At 41.7% G+C, this 24,987-nt stretch overlaps 1 protein-coding gene across 1 annotated transcript in view; it reads left to right on the plus strand.

Annotated features, from left to right (window-relative positions):
* The first annotated feature begins 9,217 nt into the window (after nt 1–9,217).
* The window catches only part of PRR16 (proline rich 16), a 249,956-nt gene continuing 234,186 nt past the window's right edge, over nt 9,218–24,987 (plus strand). Inside the window, exon 1 of the mRNA XM_072141160.1 lies at nt 9,218–9,754. Within this exon, the coding sequence (XP_071997261.1) occupies nt 9,611–9,754 (144 nt within the window). The 5' untranslated portion in view covers nt 9,218–9,610. The remainder of the gene's footprint in view (nt 9,755–24,987) is intronic.

The raw sequence follows: 24,987 nt of genomic DNA on the forward strand, positions 1-24,987 counted from the left end.
AATTTTCACAATTTAATTATTTAATTTTTTTAGGGTTAAAAAAATGATTTTATAGATAAACCTCTTATAGAAAACTTTAATTAGGTAAGCTTAAGACCCTAACAAGGTAAACCATTGACTGAGGTTTATAGCAAACTATATAACTAGCCTGGCGGGGAAGCGGAAGGGCTGTAAAAACTATTTTAAAAGTTATTATTACCTTCTCTGATGCTCCATTTGTCCCATGCTACCTTCCATCATTGCCATACCACTCTTTGTTTACAGAGGCAGGCATGCCTTTTCATCCACTGCCGGGCACCTGATACAGCATTGAACTTAATGGTGTATCAGGCGAGTGGAAGTAGTTGGATAGGAGCGCCTGCCTCTGTACACAAACAGGAGCACAGCACTGACGGGTGGTGGCGAGGGACAACAAGAGCACCGGAGAAGGTAAGTATAACTTTTATTTGTTTTTAGAGTTCCCCAGGTTGGTTATATTGTTTGTTAAGGGCCCTGACAACCCCTTTGACCAGCCAAAGTTGCCAGCAGGACATGTGATGTCAGTAAATGGGAAACTTTATCATGGTAAGTATAATATGGGCGACCTTATTAGGGTCTTAGACTTACCTTGTTAAGGTTTTCAATAAATGGCCAACACCTTTAAATCAATCCCCTGTAATGTTGTGTCTTGGTAAATTGGTGTGAAATATTTACCTAGTATTTTCTACGTACATTATGGTAAAAGGTAAAGGTCTGTTCCAATATGTTGCAAATCGAAATCTGAACCTTTCCTTAGAAGAAATATGTTTGCACTTAACATGTAAAGAGAAGTGTTCACAGGAAGGAAACCTTGGCTGTTTTTTATTAAATTCTTGTAAATTGTTCCGGCTCTGCTTGACATAAAATGTTCTTATACATTTGGAAGGAAAGGGTTATTTATATTTATTGATGGCAGTGAGTCCATAATCAAGCAAGTAGATTGAGCAGAATTGTACAAGTTTACTGGAAATGTCTGAATTTGATCATAAACATCCAGAAGAGATATACATCTCAAAATTCACCAAGTGGAAATATGTTTTCTATCTATTGGAGCTATGTAAGTGCATATAAAATTATCTTCTGTATCAGATTATTCTATCAAGCTGGTCAGCAAATTGCCTTAGTGCCAAACATTTATTAAATTCAGTCATTTATGACATTCAGTAATATTTCTGTTTGCTGGAAGAAGTTGTACATTTTGGACACTGCTTCTTTCCATTCACATTATTTAAATGCTGTATTAAATATTGAGTAAATAGATGTAAGAAGTTCAAAGTTCAAAGCTGACATCATCTCCTTATTAAAATGAAGACAGAGATTATTGGCTGGCCTCCTATAGAAATGTACAGTGACGCCAGTGTCTATGAGGGAAAGGGTTGTGCTCTCTTTTCTCTATAGTTTATGACACGCGCCATTTGTTCCATGCTCATTTCTTCTAGATATTGGCGCTGAGGTTGTGCTTATTGGTCTTCTTTGGTCACTTGTGATATTTGTAGACATTATTATATAAAGAAAAGTAAATGGCAAGTAAAAATGATTAAATTGTGTATTTGCTCATTTATCAGGGATTTATTGGGGCTGTCTTTATTTTAAGATATTTATGTCACAGAGGGGGATTTCTTTGTGAGAGATTAGGGAAAGGCTAACCAGGGCTTTACGCCAGTTTTTTGCGTACCAACCATAAAATAATCACAATTCCTGGTGCACCCCCTCGGGTGCAGATTAAAGCACAATTCTACTTCAACCATGGCCAATTCTATGCCAGCTGGAATCTCCTGATATATCTGACTTTGCTTGTCTGTCTGTTATCCTTTGTTTGTCCTGTGTCTTGTCGCTCCTGATGCAGCCCTGCCTCCCCTGACTCAGACTTGTGTTTGTCCTGACCTATTTCTTTGTCCTTGTGTGAACACTGGCCTGCCTCTGACTTCCTATTGCCTCTGTACTCCACCATCCAGCAGCTGCCAGATGGGGTGGTGTTTCCCACTTACCTTACAGGGTTTCTAAGCAGATTCCTGTTAGTGGGTTCACCCTTATCAGGGTGGATTATCTGCTGCAGGCAGGGCCCTTTCCTGCAGGGGCTTTGCAGGGTTAGTTCCCCAGAATGTACACAGTCTGATATCTTACACCAATTGATAGCACAGTTTGCTGGACAGGTTCTTGACATTCACCCCATTTTTACAATGTTCTTTGCAAATGGGATTCATTGTTCCTGTTAGGGACATAAAGGGGCCAAGTATTACTATCTGGATGGCACATGAGGGTATTATTATGTGAGGGTATTATTAAAATGATGGACATCAGGACAATAAGGAATTAGGAAACAAGCACATATAAAAGGGCAGCACCAAGGCTCAGTGGTTAGCACTACAGCCTTGCAGTGCTGGGGACCTGGGTTTAAGTCCCTTCCAGGTCAATATCTGCAAAGAGTTCGTATGTTCTCTCCGTGTTTGCATGGGTTTTTCTCCTATTCTCTAAATTCCGGTTTTGAGCCCCATGGGGACAGGAAGTGATTTGGCAAGCTCTGTGCAGCCCTGTATAATCTGTGTGCACTATATAAATAAAGGAATTGTTATTATTATTTAAAAAAAAATCACTAAAGACCAGCAGCACTACTAAAGTCTACTAATTTAGGAGGTGGCAACCAGTAAAGTAATATATCTCTTTTCAGAGATTTTAGGGTAAGTAAGGATTTACATTTTGGATGTAGCACTTTTAGTGCAGTTTTGACAAGATGTTATTTCAGTCAGTATTTTGTATTGAATTTGTAAACCAAGGATCAGGATTGAATCCTCCATAGCAAAAGTGTCATGGAATGACCTGTGTGTCTTCTGTGTTTAGTATCTAAATACTGACATGTGAACATGGCCATATAAGAGATTGCTAGCTATTTGTTTCCCTCTACTCTTTAAATCCGATCATGCATCCTTAGTCCAGCCAAGTTTGCATGTTTTTGGCAATGATTTTGGGATAAAGCTGTAAGTTGAATGAGTGCTCAGCCAACATCCATCTTATGTGAATAGAGATTTAAGGATCATTGTATTTATCATGTCCCTATTAGAGATGAGCGAACATGCTCGTCCGAGCTTGATGCTCGGTCGAGCATTAGGGTACTCGAAACTGCTCGTTGCTCGGACGAATACTTCGCCCGCTCGAGAAAATGGCAGCTCCCGCCGTTTTGCTTTTTGGCGGCCAGAAACAGAGCCAATCACAAGCCAGGAGACTCTGCACTCCACCCAGCATGACGTGGTACCCTTACACGTCGATAGCAGTGGTTGGCTGGCCAGATCAGGTGACCCTGGGATAGACTAGCCGCTGCCCGCGCTGCTCGGATCATTCTGTGTCTGGATGCCGCTAGGGAGAGAGCTGCTGCTGGTCAGGGAAAGCGTTAGGGTGTTCTATTAGCTTACTGTTAGGCAGGAGTGATTCTCAAAGAACCCAACAGCCCTTCTTAGGGCTACAATAACGTTCTACTTTTTTTTATTTTAATTTGCATCTAGTACCATTTTGTGAGGAATTAGCAGGGGGACTTGCTACCGTTGTGTTTAGCTCTTAGTGGCACACATATCCATAGCAAAGACCGAAGTGGGAAAATTTAGTAGGGGTTGGATTTCAATTAGGCACTAACTCAGTGTCATCTCATCTGGCATAGTAGTGTGCTTTTATACTTGGCTAGAAAATAGCCATAGGAGAATACAAAGAGCTTACTTACGCATACAGTAGCGTTCTATATATTTGATTTCTGGTTGATCTGCTGGTGGCTGTACTTTCTGCAGTGCATGTACTAGCCAATTCTGAGCAATTTGTAGTGAGACTTGCGACCGCTGTGTTCTGCGCTTAGTGACGCACATATCCATAGCAAAGACCGAAGTGGGAAAATTTAGTAGGGGTTGGATTTCAATTAGGCACTAACTCAGTGTCATCTCATCTGGCATAGTAGTGTGCTTTGATACTTGGCTAGAAAATAGCCATAGGAGAATACAAAGAGCTTACTTACGCATACAGTAGCGTTCTATATATTTGATTTCTGGTTGATCTGCTGGTGGCTGTACTTTCTGCAGTGCATGTACTAGCCAATTCTGAGCAATTTGTAGTGAGACTTGCGACCGCTGTGTTCTGCGCTTAGTGACGCACATATCCATAGCAAAGACCGAAGTGGGAAAATTTAGTAGGGGTTGGATTTCAATTAGGCACTAACTCAGTGTCATCTCATCTGGCATAGTAGTGTGCTTTGATACTTGGCTAGAAAATAGCCATAGGAGAATACAAAGAGCTTACTTACGCATACAGTAGCGTTCTATATATTTGATTTCTGGTTGATCTGCTGGTGGCTGTACTTTCTGCAGTGCATGTACTAGCCAATTCTGAGCAATTTGTAGTGAGACTTGCGACCGCTGTGTTCTGCGCTTAGTGACGCACATATCCATAGCAAAGACCGAAGTGGGAAAATTTAGTAGGGGTTGGATTTCAATTAGGCACTAACTCAGTGTCATCTCATCTGGCATAGTAGTGTGCTTTGATACTTGGCTAGAAAATAGCCATAGGAGAATACAAAGAGCTTACTTACGCATACAGTAGCGTTCTATATATTTGATTTCTGGTTGATCTGCTGGTGGCTGTACTTTCTGCAGTGCATGTACTAGCCAATTCTGAGCAATTTGTAGTGAGACTTGCGACCGCTGTGTTCTGCGCTTAGTGACGCACATATCCATAGCAAAGACCGAAGTGGGAAAATTTAGTAGGGGTTGGATTTCAATTAGGCACTAACTCAGTGTCATCTCATCTGGCATAGTAGTGTGCTTTGATACTTGGCTAGAAAATAGCCATAGCAATAGGATAGCATTGTTTGGTTTTAAAAACTCAAAAAAAAACAAAAAACACAAAAAAAAAAAAAAACACAAAAAAAAACAAAAAAAAGTAAAAAAAAAAATAAAGTTATAACTCTCATTTTAAAAATGTTTAACCCGAGGGCTAGGGGTAGAGGACGAGGGCGGGGACGTGGGCGTCCAACTACTGCAGGGGTCAGAGGCCGTGGTCCTGGGCGGGGTGAGACACCACCTGCTGATGAGGGAGCAGGGGAACGCCGCAGAGCTACACTCCCTAGGTTCATGTCTGAAGTTACTGGGACTCGTGGTAGAGCACTGTTGAGGCCAGAACAGTGCGAACAGGTGATGTCGTGGATTGCTGACAATGCTTCGAGCAATTTGTCCACCACCAGTCAGTCTTCCACGCAGTCCACCCATGTCACCGAAATCGCCACTCCTCCAGCTCCTGCACCTCAGCCTCCTCCCCCCCAGTCTGCCCCCTCCCAGGAAAATTTGGCATTTGAACCGGCATACTCTGAGGAACTGTTTTCTGGACCCTTCCCACAGTCACAAACCACTTGTCCGGTTGCTGCTGAGCAATTTTCCGATGCCCAGGTTTTCCAACAGTCACAGTCTGTGGGTGATGATGACCTTCTTGACGTAGTGGAAGTGTGTAAAGAGGTGTCCGACGATGAGGAGACACGGTTGTCAGACAGTGGGGAAGTTGTTGTCAGGGCAGGAAGTCCGAGGGGGGAGCAGACTGAGGGATCGGAGGATGATGAGGTGACAGACCCAAGCTGGGTTGAGAGGCCGGGTGAACACAGTGCTTCTGAGACGGAGGAGAGTCCTCGACCAGAACAGGTTGGAAGAGGCAGTGGTGGGGCCAGACGGAGAGGCAGGGCCAGAGCTGGTGCATCAGCGCCAAATGTGTCAACTAGTGAAGCTCCCGTGGCGAGGGCTCCTGCGGCGAGGGCTAGATCTTCAGAAGTCTGGAGGTTCTTTAAGGAAACACCGGATGACCGACGGACTGTGGTGTACAACATTTGCCAAACCAGGCTCAGCAGGGGTTCCACCACTACTAGCTTAACTACCACCAGTATGCGCAGGCATATGAATGCTAAACACCCCACTCAGTGGCAACAAGCCCGTTCACCTCCGGCCGTGCACACCACTGCTCCTTCCCCTGTGTCAGCTGCTAGTCAGCCCCCTGCCCAGGACCCTGCCACAAAAACCCCATCGTCGCCTCCACGATCCTCCACAGCATCCACCAGCGTTCAGCTCTCCATACCCCAGACGCTGGAGCGGAAACGCAAATATAGTGCAACCCACCCGCACGCCCAAGCCCTTAATGTGCACATCTCCAGATTGCTTAGCCTGGAGATGCTGCCCTATAGGCTAGTAGAGACCGAGGCCTTTCGCAACCTCATGGCGGCGGCCGCCCCTCGGTATTCGGTCCCCAGCCGCCACTACTTTTCCCGATGTGCCGTCCCAGCCCTGCACCAGCACGTGTCAGACAACATCATCCGTGCCCTGACCAACGCCGTTTCTGACAAGGTCCACCTGACCACGGACACGTGGACGAGTGCTGCCGGGCAGGGCCACTATATATCGCTGACGGCACATTGGGTTAACTTGGTGGAGGCTGGGACCGAGTCTGACACTGGGGCTGCTCATATACTGCCGACGCCGAGGATTGCGGGGCCTACCTCGGTCCAGGTGTTTCAGGCCTACTATGCCTCCTCCTCCTCCCACCCCTCCTCCACCTCCTCCTCCTCCGAATTACCATCCGTGGGCATGGCGCCATCAGTCGGTAGCTCTAGGCACAGCAGCAGTGCCGTCGCTAAGCGACAGCAGGCGGTGCTGAAACTGCTGAGCCTAGGCGATAAAAGGCACACCGCCCAAGAGCTATTACAGGGCATTCCACATCAAAGTTGTTAACTTTGTCGCCACCCTGCTGTGTAATCCACAAAATATACTTGCAAACTTTTACCATTTAGGGATATTATTTCAGCGCTTCTTGCGCATCTGTTTACATTCCCCTCACCCGCCATATCCTAAACTTATAAGAACGCTACTACACTTGATCTTATACAAAAGGTTCTTAGAAGTGCTGTTTGGGGAGTAGCCTAGAGACAGGGGCTTGGATTGGCAAAAGCTCGCCTGGCTGCAGAGCGCCAGCTCCATCCCAAGATCCAACTAACATAGTTGCAGCACCTTTAATCTACTACTAGTTCACTGCCTCCATAATAATAATAATAATAATCTTTATTTATATAGCGTCATCATATTCTGTAGCGCTTTACAAATCATAGGAAACAAATACAAATGTAATGTAACAGAGCACAACATTTGTATGGAACAACAGGAGTGAGGTCCCTGCTCGCCAGAGCTTACGGTTTATGAAGATGATGGGGTAACACGAGGTAAAAGAATATTTAATGGTCAAGCCATTCTTCTTAGGGAATAGAAAAAAATATAATAAATGGAATTGCTGTCGCTTGAACCACTCAGCCGTCATCTTATATACCAGGTCCAGGGTGAATGGGACTGCAGAGAAGTCTGGTGCCTGTTGGTTGCTGGATAACAGATGGGAGGACGACACAGGACGGGTTAGTAGAAGAGTTAAAACTTCATGCAGTTAATGAGTGTTATAGGCTTGCCTAAAGAAATGGGTTTTAAGAGCACGTTTGAAACTTTGGAGGTTAGGTATTAGTCTGATAGTCCAGGGCAGAGCATTCCATAGAATTGGTGCAGCTCTAGAGAAGTCTTGGAGACGCGAGTGGGAGGTCCGCACTAGGGTAGAGGTTAATCTAAGATCACTGGCGGATCTAAGAGCACGGGTTGGGCGATAGACTGAGATAAGAGAGGAGAGGTAGGGGGGTGCAGCATTATACAGAGCTTTATGGATGAGGGTTATTATTATTTTAAACTGTATTCGAAAGGAGACTGGCAGCCAGTGCAGCGACTGGCATGAACTGTAAGCATACATGGTCCCCTTATCAAACGAGCTGTGTCAGGCAGAATTTTGGGTTGTTTTCATGGCTTCCATGTTAACTTTGTCGCCACCCTGCTGTGTAATCCACAAAATATACTGGCAAACTTTTATCATGTACCGATATTATTTGAGCGCTTCTTGCTCACCTCCTTTGGTTCCTCTCTGACACCCATTGGTTTGAAGCCTGAGTCCAATTAGGGTATGTCGCCATGCCACTCTCTAGCCTGCTGCCGCTGCCTCTGCCTCTGCATGCCGTCCCCTATAGTGTCAGGGTCAATTATTGGATGTTTTACATGCTATCTAGCTTCATTCTGTCACTCTGTCATGGCCATGCTGTTGCCCATAATTTCGGCATAATGGTGCGATTAAGCAGCCTCAGAGGCATCCATGCATGCTGCCCCTGCTGTTTCCTGTCCATTTCCGTGGTGTTTCCATCCTTTTCTGAGGTTCCCAGGTGTTTGGCCAAGCTTCCCTGTGCAGAGCCTTGGTCCCCTTGAAAAATGCTCGAGTCTCCCATTGACTTCAATGGGGTTCGTTATTCGAGACGAGCACTCGAGCATCGGGAAAAGTTCGTCTCGAATAACGAGTACCCGAGCATTTTAGTGTTCGCTCATCTCTAGTCCCTATCTATTTGTTCACCTGAAGATAAAGGAGCCCATGTAAAACAAAGACAAGTGTCAAAAAAAGAATAATAAACCCCATTTAGGCTGCAGATCTTCATTTTTGCTCCTTTAGGACTTTCTGTATCAGTTTCTTACACTTATGAGTTTTTTTCACCTCTTGGACCATAAAGCAAGTCTCTTTCTGTGTTTCACTATTGATTTAATTTGAACCTGATAAATGAGGAGTCATAAATTTAGAAGGCCCTTGAGCAATGGTGATAAAATAAGCAGGCAGAAGCAAGACATAGCCACACTTCAATTTCATTTATTCATCCATCCTCTTTTCTAAAGGAATCAAAGCAGGGAATGGTTCTTATTTTTCTGACCCTTCACTCTCCATCTTCCCAGGAGATCCTTATAACTGACATCTTCACCTCCTACTCCTTCTATTCTTACCGGATAAAAGCAGACGGTATCCCCCTACCTTTGCTAATGAATGACCACAGAGCATCAGTTATAGCGAGATTGGACTGGAGACAACAATTTGTAGAATGACACATGATGTATGGGCTTTGTTGACGTGATATATGGCGCATCAATATTCGACTTCTTTTTGGTCATGTGTTTTCTATGTTTTAGTGCCCTGCATATAAATTATAATGCCTGCTTTATGTGTGTGACAGAGTAAAATATGCCTGTTATCACTGGTCCCTTTGGTAATGCATAGCAATGCCTGATGCTGCATTACATGGAGAAATACGGTAATGCAGGAGAGTTGAAGAGAAGAGATAGACTGTGTGTAGCGAGCAGCAAGTAGCAGGCAGTAGGCGTGCTGTGTATAGAGGAGCACTGAACACAAGAGAAGGATGTGAATGTCACCAATTAAAAGTAAATGGATCTTTAGGTGGCTCTGAACTAAAGGAGACTTATGTCATACGTGAACTTTGGGATCTCGCACTTTTTTCTCCCTTGGTTTCGCAAAGCACTGTGACGCAGGCACTGCTCGACAATCGCCACTAGTCCGCAGCCCATTCCCTGAGCAGTTCTGTGGAGTTCATGGCAGCGTGTATACAGGGAGAAGAAAAAGAGGAGAATGAGGGAGACCTGAGCAAGAAAATGCGGGGGAACAGCTACTCAGAGAGGGCTGGAGCCAGTCACCCTCTTCTGAAGCTCCCTTGAGCTTGGACTGCAGCATGTCAGCAAAGTCTAAGGGGACATCCTCACCGACAGAGGGGCAAGCCTCCAAAGCCAAGGTGAAAGAACAGATCAAGATTATTGTGGATGATTTGGAATTAGTCCTGGGAGACTTGAAGGATGTAGCTAAGGAACTTAAAGAGGTAAGGTCTCCAAAGACAAGACGGCTGATGCCAAGGACCGGTTTGCTGTCAAAAAAAGACACAAACTCTAACTTACCTAAGCAGAACATAACTGTCCAGCAGAGCACTGTGTGTGCTGCCTGCTTTATGAATGGGAGAGTATATCCGGACAGATGTTTATTAGTAGTACTCTGCTTTCTTATACGATGTTTGCTTGGCTTTATCAACAAAACTACAAGATTGTGCATATTGTAGACTGAGCTGCACAGATCTGCTTCTAGACTGTACTTGTATCAGGGTAGGATGGATACAGAAGGCAATGCAGATTTCAATGAGCAATTCTTAGTTACGCATCTGATTCCTGTCTCTCTGTGATTTTATGCTCTACTAATGGGTTGATGTTTCAAAGGCTGTGATGCACAAGATTTAGACATCTTCAGGGCAAAGACTGAGTCCTGTGATCCAGAAGTTGAGATTGTCTTATGTGCAGAAAGCGTGTGTATATAATAATATACAAGTATCCAGCATGTAAACCTGGAAGTATCTATTCACACATTCCCAGAGTGCCTTTAAGATGTATTTATTAATGGATTTCCTGATCCATTCAGACATCACAGATGATGTCCCCAGCTTCATAGCATAGACCCCTCTCTATACATAAGAGATCTAGACTATAGGAAAATAACATTCCTAGGAAACTTTTACTTCATTTCCAGCTGTACCAGGTCACCATTATGTTTCTATATGTGGATCTCTACAATGGTACTTAACCAAATCTATTAATCTATAGACAGGTTAATGAATATTTGATATAAGATGGAATTATATATTGTGTCTGCCTTATTATGGGCAGCCTGGGTCCTTCTGCTGGAATATAAATGTGTGTGATGATGAGCGGCCAACATGTGATGAAATTAATGATTCTGATGCTGAAAACAAATCACTAGAGCATTTTCCAGAGAGGTTTTTTTTTCTCTTCTAGAGAATGAGTCAGCTCCTGAAATAATGTATGATAATATAAAGCAGGAGGCTGTTGTATTCGTGGGTTTAATGCTGGTGGTTCAGGAAAGTAATTATGTGAGTGCTAAAATAAATAATAGATTCCCTCGTAATATTAGCATGGAGGGATTATAAGGAATACATGGAAATGGTCTTCCTTGCGTCCATTCAGGGGAGGCATGTTTGCTTTTGCCACTGGCAAGTGTCACATTCCTTGAGGTTTAGAAGGAGACATGATGTAAGTCGCAGGATTTCAGCAGCAGATAAATGCAGCTACAATACAGCTAAGGATTTTTTTTTTCAAAGCAATTCCGTAAATCATAATTTTGCAACACAACTGGCCGACAGATGGTCGGATTATGCACTGAAATTCAAGTCGAAGGACTATGCACTTTGATAATCCTTTGCTGGCCATTTATATAAGGCAGGTTCTCATTTCTTTGAGTGTGTAGCTGAAAATGTGAATTGACTTGCAACAGGTCTTGTGATTGTAACAATGAGAGTTCAACTAAAGGAAACAGGAGAAGGGGGGTGGAAAGCAAACAGCAGGGGTTAAGGTTTGTCTGTAGAGGATGGATTTCTTCTATATGCTGAGTCTGACCATTGAATTCATGTTGTGGGGGTCTTGAATCAGGGCTCATCTCTGTTAGCTCTAAAGGACCAACCGTGCAGAGGAAATGAGTAATCACAAACCATAACTTCAAGTAAAAGACTATCCAAAATGTTTGCCTTGTTCATTAAATAAAAATTCTGTTGAAGTTTATAAATAAATTGACAAGCGGGTGTTGCCTACTGGCACAGTGTAATATTGTCCAGTCAATGCTGCCAGTTAATGGATGTGTAAGGACATTCTCCTTTAAATGGGTCTGGCCACTAATATAAAAGTTTACATATATTTACACATCCACATTGTTGCTTTTAATATCAGTCAAGTGTTATTTATGTTTTTTTAAGGTAAGTACAATACCTTTACTGGATCACCCATATTGTACTTACTGGGTAAAACTTTCTCTTCTGTACATTGGACACACGGGTCACATGACATCCTGTGAACCATGGCCTCTCCAGCAGAAAATGTACTACTGCCTAATTTATTCATATATTTCCAGGAGGAATAACTGATGGCTTATTCAGATTCTCAAGTTAGCTATCTTGTCCTGAATATTTGAAGATTTTGTATAATGCTGTATATCATATATTGCGTTTGGATTTTTTCTGGATTTTTTGCACTAGGTAAATAACCTATGCCATGTATTATTTACTTTGCAATACAAGGCCCATCACAAATAAGTAAACTGATTCTATGTCATGGTCTGTCTATGTGTTCTGATTACTGGTAACTCTGATAGCTCAAACATAATTATTTGGATTGAAATCTCTGTAGTTTGGACGATTCACTGTGTAATCAGGCTGAAAGCAATCGCTGATTAAGATTTTTGTCCCACGTTCAAATGTCTCTGGCAAATAATTCAATTTCAATGGATTTTATTTTCTATTCTTTCCCTTCTGTACAGATACTTCTGTTTGAAAGATTACAAAGATATATTCCAGAAAAGTCTTTTTTCCTGCTAGTGATTGGTGCATCACTTTCAAAGCAGATTAGAAGTCAAGGATGACTTTAACTAGGATGGAGATTGAAATCACTAATCTGTCCTTCATTTCGTTAGCTCTGTGTATAAAGGACTGCACATCTTGTTAAATACAAAGGACTGACAGTCAGAGAATGCCTGCAGGAGACATTTGCATACTAACTTTGTGCTTTTATCTCTCAGCTCACAAATCACACTATGGCAAGTAGATCTTATACTACTGGAGGTGACATATACATTAGTTGCATGAAAAATGGTGCATATAAAGTGCATGATATTAAAAGAGCGTCTGAATGGTATAAGTTTAAGCTTATGACAATGTTAAAGTGAACCTGTGAGTTATTTTCAATGTGAGAGCAGGATGTGACAGTGGGACCCACACTAAGCTCTGTGATATCTATCTTTATGGTATTCATAGCAAAACGTAGAGTAAATCCAGACAGGACTCCTAAAAGAGATAGTGAGAGTCCTGCTTAACTCTGCCCACAAACAGTAACTGTTATTCAGTATAGCAGTGATGGCGAACCTTTTACAGACCGAGTGCCCAAACTGCAACCAAAATCCAATTATTTACCTTAAAGTGCCAGCATGGAATTTTATACAGTAACTTATTGCTACCTGTTCTTCCACACCTTTCAATTAATCGGCCATCTGAAGTCACCAATACAGTTGACATGATGGAGGGCAAATTCAAACTATCATTGTAGCCTCTCTCCAGGGCCTCTGCACAGGAAGAAATGGTGGTTCCAGAAGGAAGACCTCCAAAGATAAAGCACTTCTGTCAACACCTTCTTACTTTCTGCGCAGTGCCAAACAGATAATGAAGTGTTGCTTTAAATCAGCGCTGAGAGCACCATCTCTCATGTTGCATGGGACTGTAGGAAGATTCAGTGTTTGGTGAACTCTGTCCTTGGACGATGACCTGGGTGCCCACAGAAAAGGCACCTCTGGTACCCGTGCCATCGGTTTGCCACCACTGCTGTATAGTGTTTACATGGTAGTCAGACAATCACTCTATGTGGGCAAGGTAATCAGGACTTTCATTGTCAATCATTATATGTAGGTGGGGTTATCAAGACTCTTATCTGGTCAGGATTTACTATGCTTTAATATTATGTATATCATTTCTGTTTCTCACATAGGTTATCATCAACCACCTGATTGATTTACAATAACCCCTTTAATGATTTATCAAAGAATATCCCTGCTCTGCCTCAAATTTTTTAATGGCCCATAACAGCGCATACTGTGTTATGTGCAGTTTGCTTGTGAAGTGTGCAGGGTGCGCCAGTTTCATGAATTGTGGCGCATGTTCTTCATGAAACTGCACTGCCCCGACAGAGTGCACCAATTTTTTCTTGGTGCACCTTTAACATAGAGTACAGAAGAGTAGTAAGACAGCAATCCAAGTCCTAAAAGGCAGTTTATGAGGTTAGTGCTTGCAGCTGAGGGTTCAGGTCCGCGAACCCAAAGTTAAATACTATCAATGATGGCAGCCACAGCACCCATGAGATTAAATTCCAGAAGTCTTTATCTTCATCCTGGCATTAAAAACACGACATTTCGATTCCTCGCAAACTGCTTGAGAAAGACTTGTGAGGAATCTAAACTTCGTGTTTTTAATGCCTGGATGAAGATAAAGACTTCTGGAATTTAATCTCATGGGTGCTGTGGCTTCCTCCATTGATAGCCTTTAACATAGACACACCACAATTCTGTTGGATACTGCAAGATAAATGTGTTGCATGGCCCGACTGTGCACCAGAACGCCCCCTTCAGTGCAACAACAAATAAAAGTGCATGCAGTTTGCCCTGAAAAGAACATGCAATGTCAGACAAAAAAAACTGGTGCAGGGGCTTTAATAAATGTGGACCAAAGACTGTAATAATACTGTAAATTTAATAATTATGTCTCTATTATTGAACTGACTTTTTAATAGAATTAATGGATCATGAAAATGGTGACAGTTATATAAGGTTATCTTGTTTCCTACATAAAGGTCATAAAACCAGCTGTATGTTTTGGGGAATTTTCCAAGCTAGTAATGAATGGGGTTTAATTAAGTAAATGTGATTTATTCCACACAAAGACAATTGTAGGAATATCTGATGGGAAACTCAATATTGAAGTTGAATGAGAAAGATGTGATATTAAAGTTGGGTTGGAGAAATAAAAGGTCAATTACAAAACTGAAGCAAAAAAGACACAGTATAAACAAAGTATAATTTCACAATAGAGAGCCATCATTACAATACTTCAATAAAGAGTAGGGTAACTTTTTAATTTCAGAAATAAGAAGAGCAGGTGATAATAGTAATATAGTAATAGTAATATATGTCATTAAGTTGAACCTGTCACCAGGTATCATTTCAGCAGTTTATAAAACTTTATTTCACATGACCAGCCTGGGTGCTGGGGAAGGGGGAATCAGCTGCATCAGCCTGTGTGCCTGTGTCTCAGTCTGCTCTCATCCATACTTATCCAGCTCCCTCCTCCCTTCCCTACTTGCTGTCATATGTATTGAGCAGGTAGAGGGTTGTGAGGAGTAGAGGAAAAATGCATGAGGACTGAGACAAAGCCACACATATGCTGTTGTAGCTGCCTCCCCCCACCAGGACTTACCACATGCTGGTGGTCCTCTTTTTTCCATAACATGAGGCTCAAATAGGATTGTGTTGAGCCGAAATGTCGCTGTCATGTATTTTGCTATGGAATAACAGAACTTTAAACATACTGAAACTTCTGCTCTTTTTGGTTTAAACATAGCAATTGGAGGATCTGAAGCCTGGTCCTGTTGGGCGTGCACCAGCTACAAAGTACCGCTGTGTGCTGTTGGGATTTCCATATATATATATATAAATATACAAAATGGAGAATCAGCAGCACAGTCCTTAGTTTTGTAGTGAAATTGGGTGCTATCCCGACTCTCACCAGATAGAGTCCAATGGATATAAAATAAAGAAAAACGGCAGCACTCCAGAATTTGTGAAAAAAACGTGGTGTTTTATTCCACCTCCCGCAACGTTTCGGCTGTGTTCAGCCTTTGTCAAGCAATGTGTGTCTGGTTACATACAGGTATATATGGTCACAAAGTGATGACATCATACAAAAGGTAAACAATGAAAGTGCACTTAATTCGTGCTCATCAACACATGTTATAGTGATTGTACAACAGTGTAATTATAAGTACAATGATAGGGATCATGCATTACTAAAATCAAGTGAAACTGTGTTATAAGATCCATTTTAAATATATATAATGTGAAATCTCACCTGTGTGGGAGTCTCCTCTGTGAAAATCAAAACAGGCGCTCGTCGCTTCTAAACTATGCGACTGCGCATGTCCGTGACGTATAATGGAGAGCAGATCAGATGTGCGCATGCCGCGCATGCGCAGAGTGACTAAAATTTACTATCCGCGCCATATTGAGCAAGGGTGCTGCGATCTCATTCGCTAGGTACCGGCGCATGAGTGGATTACCTGCAAATGTCCACGGTCGCCATCTCAGGTAAGGGAAAGCAGTATGATCGGAGGATCTATTGCCAGTAGCAGAATAAGGTACAATCTGATATATATAACAGACCAGAGCCTAAGGTAAATAGTGCCTTGGGATATCCCTACTTTGGCACATATGAAAGTAACAACCCGACCCCAAAATATGGGCTAAAAAGGCTATGTCAATAAGACCATGTCCCAAAATAATGTGGGTATTGAAGAAAAGAGATTTGCACTGTACCGTAATGAAAATATGTATTCTCACCACAGGTGCTGTGCTATCTCTCCCACTAGAGGACAGATGAGAGTACAGCCCTAGAGGTCGGGATGTACTAAAGATGCGAAGCATATAGCTTCAAATATCCAAAAGGCCGAGGTCAGAAATGCTATAATGTTGTAAGATGCAACTTAAGAAGAATTCTGCAAAAATCAATGATTCATATCAGCCCAAAACCTGAGTTTTGGGCTGATATGAATCATTGATTTTTGCAGAATTCTTCTTAAGTTGCATCTTACAACATTATAGCATTTCTGACCTCGGCCTTTTGGATATTTGAAGCTATATGCTTCGCATCTTTAGTACATCCCGACCTCTAGGGCTGTACTCTCATCTGTCCTCTAGTGGGAGAGATAGCACAGCACCTGTGGTGAGAATACATATTTTCATTACGGTACAGTGCAAATCTCTTTTCTTCAATACCCACATTATTTTGGGACATGGTCTTATTGACATAGCCTTTTTAGCCCATATTTTGGGGTCGGGTTGTTACTTTCATATGTGCCAAAGTAGGGATATCCCAAGGCACTATTTACCTTAGGCTCTGGTCTGTTATATATATCAGATTGTACCTTATTCTGCTACTGGCAATAGATCCTCCGATCATACTGCTTTCCCTTACCTGAGATGGCGACCGTGGACATTTGCAGGTGATCCACTCATGTGCCGGTACCTAGCGAATGAGATCGCAGCACCCTTGCTCAATATGGCGCGGATAGTAAATTTTAGTCACTCTGCGCATGCGCGGCATGCGCACATCTGATCTGCTCTCCATTATACGTCACGGACATGCGCAGTCGCATAGTTTAGACGCGACGAGCGCCTGTTTTGATTTTCACAGAGGAGACTCCCACACAGGTGAGATTTCACATTATATATATTTAAAATGGATCTTATAACACAGTTTCACTTGATTTTAGTAATGCATGATCCCTATCATTGTACTTATAATTACACTGTTGTACAATCACTATAACATGTGTTGATGAGCACGAATTAAGTGCACTTTCATTGTTTACCTTTTGTATGATGTCATCACTTTGTGACCATATATACCTGTATGTAACCAGACACACATTGCTTGACAAAGGCTGAACACAGCCGAAACGTTGCGGGAGGTGGAATAAAACACCACGTTTTTTTCACAAATTCTGGAGTGCTGCCGTTTTTCTTTATTTTATATATAAATATATATATATATATATATAAATACTGTACAATGTATAGTATAATATCTATATAAAGATGCATATCCAATGGCCGGGCCCTTTGACATTGCTATGGCCGCTGGCCCTATAGTTACAACACTTTGTTCAGATTTAGAATATATGTGTATTTCATTCAGGTCCAATATAATAAAAAAAGTTATTAGGTTTGGTTGAATGATGGCATAGATCTGATATGAAGTTCCAGGTTGGTTTATAAAACTATAGGCTATGAAATAGAATATAAATCACGATCAGTACAATAAAAACAATTATTGAAATCTAGCTCCAAAGAGAAACTGTAGACTGGAGTTTATACGCTTTAAATAAAGCAACTAATTCCATCACATGTCTTCTCTTCTGGCTCTACTGTACATCACATGCATTACAAACCCCCAAACAATTGTAGTTAAAGACGTTTACCCTTTTTGACAGGAAGCCTACTTAGAGAGTCTAATGAGGTTATAATGGACACAAAGATAGAGGGATTGAGACCTACATTTCTTCTCTGCTACTAACATATAGCCATAATTTAATATCCATCTCTGTCAATTTAATATGTTTGATGTATGAGCCACACAGTCTTCATTGAAAAAAGGCCATGTCCTACAACATAGAAGTGATAAAAGGTACAGGCAAAATAAGATCTTTATATCAGAGGAAGGAGGTACAGCAGACACTTCCTGCCAACAAGCAGCGTGCACAGACCTACTCTACAAGCTACAGGCAAGATAAGATCTTTATAGCAGGGGAAGGAGGCATGTAGTAGAGCGGACTGTGTGTGTGTTATAGCTGAGATATGGTAGAACTGACCGTGTGTGTTATAGGAGCTGAGAGTCTTATTGTGTGTTATATCCATATCATGGATCTCATTATCTCTCATCTCTGATCTGTCTCATCTCTCTACTTCTATGTGTCTGATGCTAGTGAATGTTCAGAAGCTAAATATGAGTGTATATAAACCTGGACCCTAATAATGTAACTAGATTGTCAGCACAAGGGGATCATGAAGTGACTGCTTAGAGAGTCCCCGCCGACACTGTTCCTCTCTGAGTTATAGGGTCTAAAACAGAAATTAAACTGAGTTGTAAATTAAGGTGGTAAAAATTATGTTTATTGTGTAAACATCAGTTGGGGGATTAAAATTTTAGAACTTTTTTTAATGGGAAAATCACTTTAAGTGCTACCATCTCGACATCTGGAACCCATTGTAGTTGCTATGGCTTCTATGGTGAGAGTTCCACTCTCTTTGGAACATCCATTGCCAAAAGTATAGCTTTTGTGCAACCTTTAGCTACCCTGTTTCCCCAAAAATAAGACAGTGGGGGTCATTTACTAAGGGCCTGATTCGCGTTTTCCCGACGTGTTACCCAAACATTTCCGATTTGCGCCGATTTTCCCTGAATTGCCCCGGGATTTTGGCGCACGCGATCGGATTGTGGCGCATTGGCGCTGGCATGCACGCGATGGAAATTCGGGGGTCTTGGCCGAACGAAAACCCGACTGATTCGGAAAACCCGCCGCATTTAAAAAAAAAGTGTCGCGGGACTCGTGCTTACCTTCACTAGGAATAGGCCGTTGTACTTAAGTGCATTCCGGCGGACCTCAGGGAACTTTAGCGCAGCAGCGCCACCTGGTGGACGTCGGAGGAACTACCTTGATGAATCACGGCCGGACCCGAATCCACCGCAGAGAACGCGCCGCTGGATCGCAAATGGACCGGGTAAGTAAATCTGTCCCAGTGTCTTATATTAATTTTTGCTCCTAAAGAGGCACCAGGTCTTATTTTCAGAGGATGTCTTATTTTTCTATAAACAAGAATTTACATTTATCATTGAACAAAAAAAATCAACTTCTCTAACATCCTTATGACTCTCCAAACTCTGAATATCATGCTGTATTTCTTATGATCCATATCTATTAGAATCATTGGCCCCAATCTCTCATGTTTGGGTAAAACCACTTTCCATAAATCACCCCTTCTTATTCTGGAAGCTGCTGGTATCACATTTGCAGCACAACAGTCAGTGATATATTTCCATGAATACTTCCCTATGTCACAACCTTCTGCAGCATCCAAAAGATTTCTTAATACTAATGTATGGCTTGGGGGGAGCTGCTGCAATGTCTGCCGCTAGGTCTTATTTTCAGGGGAGGCCTTATATTACTAAGCCTGAACAAAATTGTACTAGGTCTTATTTTTGGGGTATGTCTTATTTTAGGGGAAACAGGGTATAATACTGTGATCAGCATCAGGCGAGGCTGCAACTTTCTAGACACCTCTAACCTTGTAATTTCTTGAGCTTGGACCCTTCTCTCTATTTACAGAAAGAAGGGAAATGGACTTCTTAGTTTGGTGGATTTGTCAGGCCTTTGAGGACTACAACCCAAACCTATATTTATGACTTATTGAATTATATAACCTATACGCACATACTTTATTATTCATACCTATACATGGCATAAAATGTAAAATTGTAAAACAATAAGGGGATGTGTGCATGTAAAACAATGAAACTGGAATTGGTATCAAAACTTGGTTTAAAGGATTACTACCAGGATCAAGGATTGCAAACCAAGCACACTGACATACTGGTGTGTGCCCCCTCTGGCAGGATCTTCTCTTCTTTAAGATTCTTATGCCCTAGTTTTTTAAGAAAAAAAAAGCTCTAAACATTGTGCAAATGAGCCTGAAGGGCTCCAGGCTCCATTAACAACTTTAGAGCCTGGAGCCACCAGATGCCGCTAGTGGTGGCTGACACCAGCATGTCGGTGTGTGCTTGGTTTATAATCTTTTATCCTAGTGGTCAATTTCTTTTGTTTCAGCTGTCAGCACATTTCCCCATTTACTTCAATGGGCTTTTGCCCAAGACCATGGATTCCATGGCTCCGGCATGAGCCAAGTGCCCATTCATTTTCTATGGTCATCAGAATGTGAGCAGAATGACTTATGACCATTAGGACCTACTGTGCAACAGACAATTAGAAAAAAATTCCTGGTGCCCCTGCACTGCTCGGGCAGTGTGCATCTTGTTTTTTGTACAACCAAATATCTGGTTGCCTTTATGAAACAGTTTTTTTTTTGTGAGAGCCAGGATATGATTTGGCACTAAAGAGCAGTAGACATCCTTCCTGCTCTTAGTCAACCAGCTTCAGGCTTTTACACAAAAAAAGTGCTACAAAATCAACAAAAACTCAGTGTGGACCATAAGGCTTAGCGTCTGCACATAAATGAAATTACAATACAATCTTCAGAACAATAGAGCACACATAATATGGCAATGAAATGATTGTAATATGTATGGCATTCTAGTTGCTGAAAATTTGAGACATTTATTATATTTCAATGAAAAATGAAACCGCAGTATGGTTAGGGGTCCCAGAAGTGACAACAGAATATAATAATCTGTCAGTTAAATCATGTAGCATTTTATTTTCATCATAATGTCAGTTGTTTTGTATAAATTATGAGCTGAAAAATCTGAAAGAAATTTGCTACTTTCATTTTTTTCAAAGCTCTACAGGATCTGAGCCAACATGTCCTCAGAAGCCTTGCTGTCAATGAAGGAGCTCAGATCTGGTTCTCAGCGCTAAACTGACACTTCAACTGACATGAAGCCAAAAATGTTGATTGACTAAACATTTAGAGAAGAATAAATGTATGATTGTATATATCAAACATTTATGGAATACATACTCTGCGTGACCCAGCAAAAGCTCAAAGCTGTGTTGACTGTTTCCGTATACCTATGAGCAGGCAATGTATGCATATTTCACTGCTCCTTTTAGAAAGCCATCGTTTAATTGTCAGTCATCCATCTTCTCCATTATATATTCATGTGGTACATAAATAACACATCATATCTTCCTTTTGGCAGAGCACATAGCATGGAAAGAAGATTCAGAACATCATGAATATGTTGCCCTACTGTATAGAAATGAATGACTTTTCTACTGTGATGCACATCAAGTAATTCAACCATCAAGTACAATCAAATAAAATCAGTATCACTAAAAAATATGACAAGCTAATAGGAAACTGGGGAATGGTTTGGGAAAGTAAAGAAGAAATAATGGCTTCCTGCCGTTTGGTGAAGGAAAGCCCTGATTTGGGTGCAGATATGACCTTCCGATAACATTTTAGTGGCTATATCTGTTCACATACAGTAAGTGTGTCCCAAGATGAGCAGATTTTTAAGACCACATGGTTTTGCTAGAGGTTAACCCGATACATAGCTTTGTTGTTTTGGTAATAATAGACTGTTGAACATTCTATTAGTAGGACATAAATAATATTTTCAATGGAGATTCGTGAGAAATTAGACTTGTCAGGGGATATTTTCGAGGGCTGGTAAGTCAATACGACCTGTAAGGAATTGCGATTATTTCCCCCTTTAAGCAATCTCCAGGAGAGGAGTGAAGGGGGAACAGTGGCCACTCGCCTGAATGCTCACTGGTAATAGCACAATTCTACACCAGACAGGGCTTGTTGTAGAATTGTATGCCAGCTCAGCCCCTAGCTGGAAATATTAGGAGGCCAGAGCCGTACGCTGGTGAACAAAGTGGCGGGATATAGTAAATGTCCCACCTTATCTCTATTTGAGCCCAAAAAAGGGTGGATAAAACTGTCTGAAACCATACACAATGGGGGATATTTATCAGGACCTCTGCGCCACACCAGTGCGCTACACCAGGACCTCTGGAGCAATCGCGAATGCTAGCTTATTGCTAGATTTTGCGATTATTTGCCCCGAACCGCCGGCGTGAAGGGGAGGGGGGCGCGGCCGGCCGAGCGGAGGGTGGACGGGAGTGGGCTGGCGCGGTGCATTACTGTCCCCGACTTTTCATACGTGAAAAGTCGGCGACTTTTCATACGTGAAAAGTCACCGGCTGCGTTCTTTTCTACGCCAGGCAGGATAAACGCTGCGCTGCCAGCAGCCCCGATACATCAAGAGGCAGAAGCCTCTTGATGTATCGGGCTGCGAATTTCCAACGCGGGGCTATCATGAGCACGAGCCCCAGTGTATGATAAATATCCCCCAATGTGTTTTGTAATATCTGATGATATCTTATGAGGATATAGCTTTAGGTTTATTCCATTTTCACTAAAATCCACAATCTCACATGAAAAATTTGTTAAAGAAGGGGTTTATAAAATTCTCAAGAAATATTCTTATTTAGAGGCCTTCGACCCCCAGACGAAGGCTCGCTCTGAGCCGAAACGTACGTCGGGGACACGGCTCCTCCAGGACAGTGATTTTACAGATGACTGGGTAAGACCTTGCTTCCACACATCATAGCCATCCCGGCTATGCAGCTCACATGATAGCACCATTACTATCCATAAAAAACTTACCCTTTCCCAAAGTTATTGCTGGTAACCCAGTCTATTATCTAAACCAAACAGGTTTTCACTTACCTGCCATTTCATCTGCCTGGGGTCAGCCGCTCTTTCTGTTCTGTACCATACCACCCATGTTTTTAACACCATTTTACTGTTTGTGTTTGGTATCATCTTTGTGACGGTGCCACCTGGTGGTGACATCGCCTATGTTATTATGTATGTGTGTTATAAATAAAGACTTACAATTTGTATATATTTTTCTAGTTTGTCCTCTTTTCTCTCTCCAATCGGAGGGTAAATGCTTCTTTGATTGTACTCTGAGGACGTTTAAAACTAGGTGCGTAATCACACATAGGGGTTTTACTTTTGGGGCCGCACCATAGGCCTCCACATATATGGGGCAAAGATCTTTTTCTTTCCCCAAATATAACCCCTTTACCTGCATCCAACTATTGTTTAAATTATTTAGAGGCCCAATGCAAAATCATAGGCCTCATCAACTGTGAATGCAATTTGTACTACAGGCAGTCCCCGGGTTACATACAAGATAGGGTCTGTAGGTTTGTTCTTAAGTTGAATTTGTATGTAAGTTGGAATTGTATTCTTTATCATTGTAAAATTTTTTTTGGTCTCTGTGACAATTGGATTAAGTGTTGGATTGTCATAAGAACCAGGATTAATAATAAATCTTCATTACTGACACCTGTGATAACTGGTATAGATGTTTATTGTAGCCTAGGACTAAAGTACAGTAAATTGCCAACATCCAGAGGTCCGTTTGTAACTAGGGGTCATATGTAAGTCAGGTGTTCTTAAGTAGGGGACCGCCTGTACTTAAATCATTTTGTGTGGCAAAGGAATTGTTGGACTATATCATTTAAAGCCAAATTTACTCTATTTATTGAAAATTCTCACATATCTAACATTTTTGAAGATAGTATCAGGGATTATATCAGGGTTGTTTACCAGGGAAGAAGGAACTCCTTGCATCATATATTACTCTGATGCTTGGAGTCCCAACCAGGCTCTGGTCGCTCCGGGAAATCAGGTCTATGAGTCACAGTTCATAAAGGTCTTTGATTTAACGAATATGCAGGTCTATGGTTCACAGACTCTTTGCATTAAACGGTGCATTACATAGCTGTACAGTTATTACTATTTAACTTCGGCTTCATTTCCTTTTTCATAATTATTGAGATGCGGAGAAAACATTCTAAATTCTTCAGAGAATACACAGAATGAATTCACAAATGAAAGTGCTAGATGTGTCTTAAATGGACATAAATATGGGGCTGTCACTGCTTGTTATTCTGTTAATGTATCAGAGATTTTAGAGATGAGTTGAAAAGGTCTCGGATTTATCATGGTGTGCACACTTATATTTTTTATTCCATATTGAGCAGCTTGGTGATATTTATTGGTTATGCATCAGTGTCTCACTTATATTATTTCTTCATGTATTGCTGCTCAAGAGAATGCATCTGTTTTGAACGGTAACAAATGAGATATGTGCACAGGAAATAAAACAGGAACCTCTGAAATAATGGACCTTTTCTTAATTTTGTGCAAGGAAAAAAGATTCCATATCCAGCCACATCCAAGATAACTTGAGCTTTATGTAAGGCATAGTATTTAAAATCCCAGTGTGTTATTGGCCAACGTGTTTCAAATGGTAACCTCGTTCTTAGCCATGACAAGGATACCGTTTGAAACGCGTTGGCCAATAACGCACTGGGATTTTAAATTCTATGCCTTAAATAAAGCTTGAGTTATCATGGATGTGGATGGATATGGATTTTTTTTTCCTTGCACAAGTTTGATGCAGCCCTTGCGGAAGGGTAATCCGTGCCTTGTCGGATTCTCTACAACGGTTTGAGGTGACCTGGATTCATTGCTGTTTCCACCTTTTCTTAATGCCTCAAACTTTGGAGTTGATGAACTTAAAATTTAAAGAAATCTGTCTGCCAAAATCAAACCACTAACCTGATCTTACCTCCTTGCAGGTAATAAATTCACTACTTCAGGCATGCCAATGTTCTCCATATTCCTGTTCATATTGCAGCTTAAATTTTTTTTTTTACAAAAACATGCAAATCAATCTGAAGTGCTATTAGGCAGAGCCTTAACAGAGTCCCTCTGGGTTCTGGCACCAGGGTGTATTTAACACCCCCCACTGCACTTTAGAGGCACCCTTTAGTCCAACTTGAATAAATAAAAAATGGTTGTTGTAAACCTATCCTGTATACAGCCTATTGCTATTGCCTATTTTGAAAGTTGCAATCTTGTAACCATGTTGAAATTTTCAACAGGAAGTGGAGCAAGTGCCATGTATCTGATTAAGAC

The sequence above is a fragment of the Engystomops pustulosus genome, chromosome 1 (genome assembly GCF_040894005.1).
Source record: "Engystomops pustulosus chromosome 1, aEngPut4.maternal, whole genome shotgun sequence".
In the NCBI taxonomy this organism is placed as follows: Eukaryota; Metazoa; Chordata; class Amphibia; order Anura; family Leptodactylidae; genus Engystomops; species Engystomops pustulosus.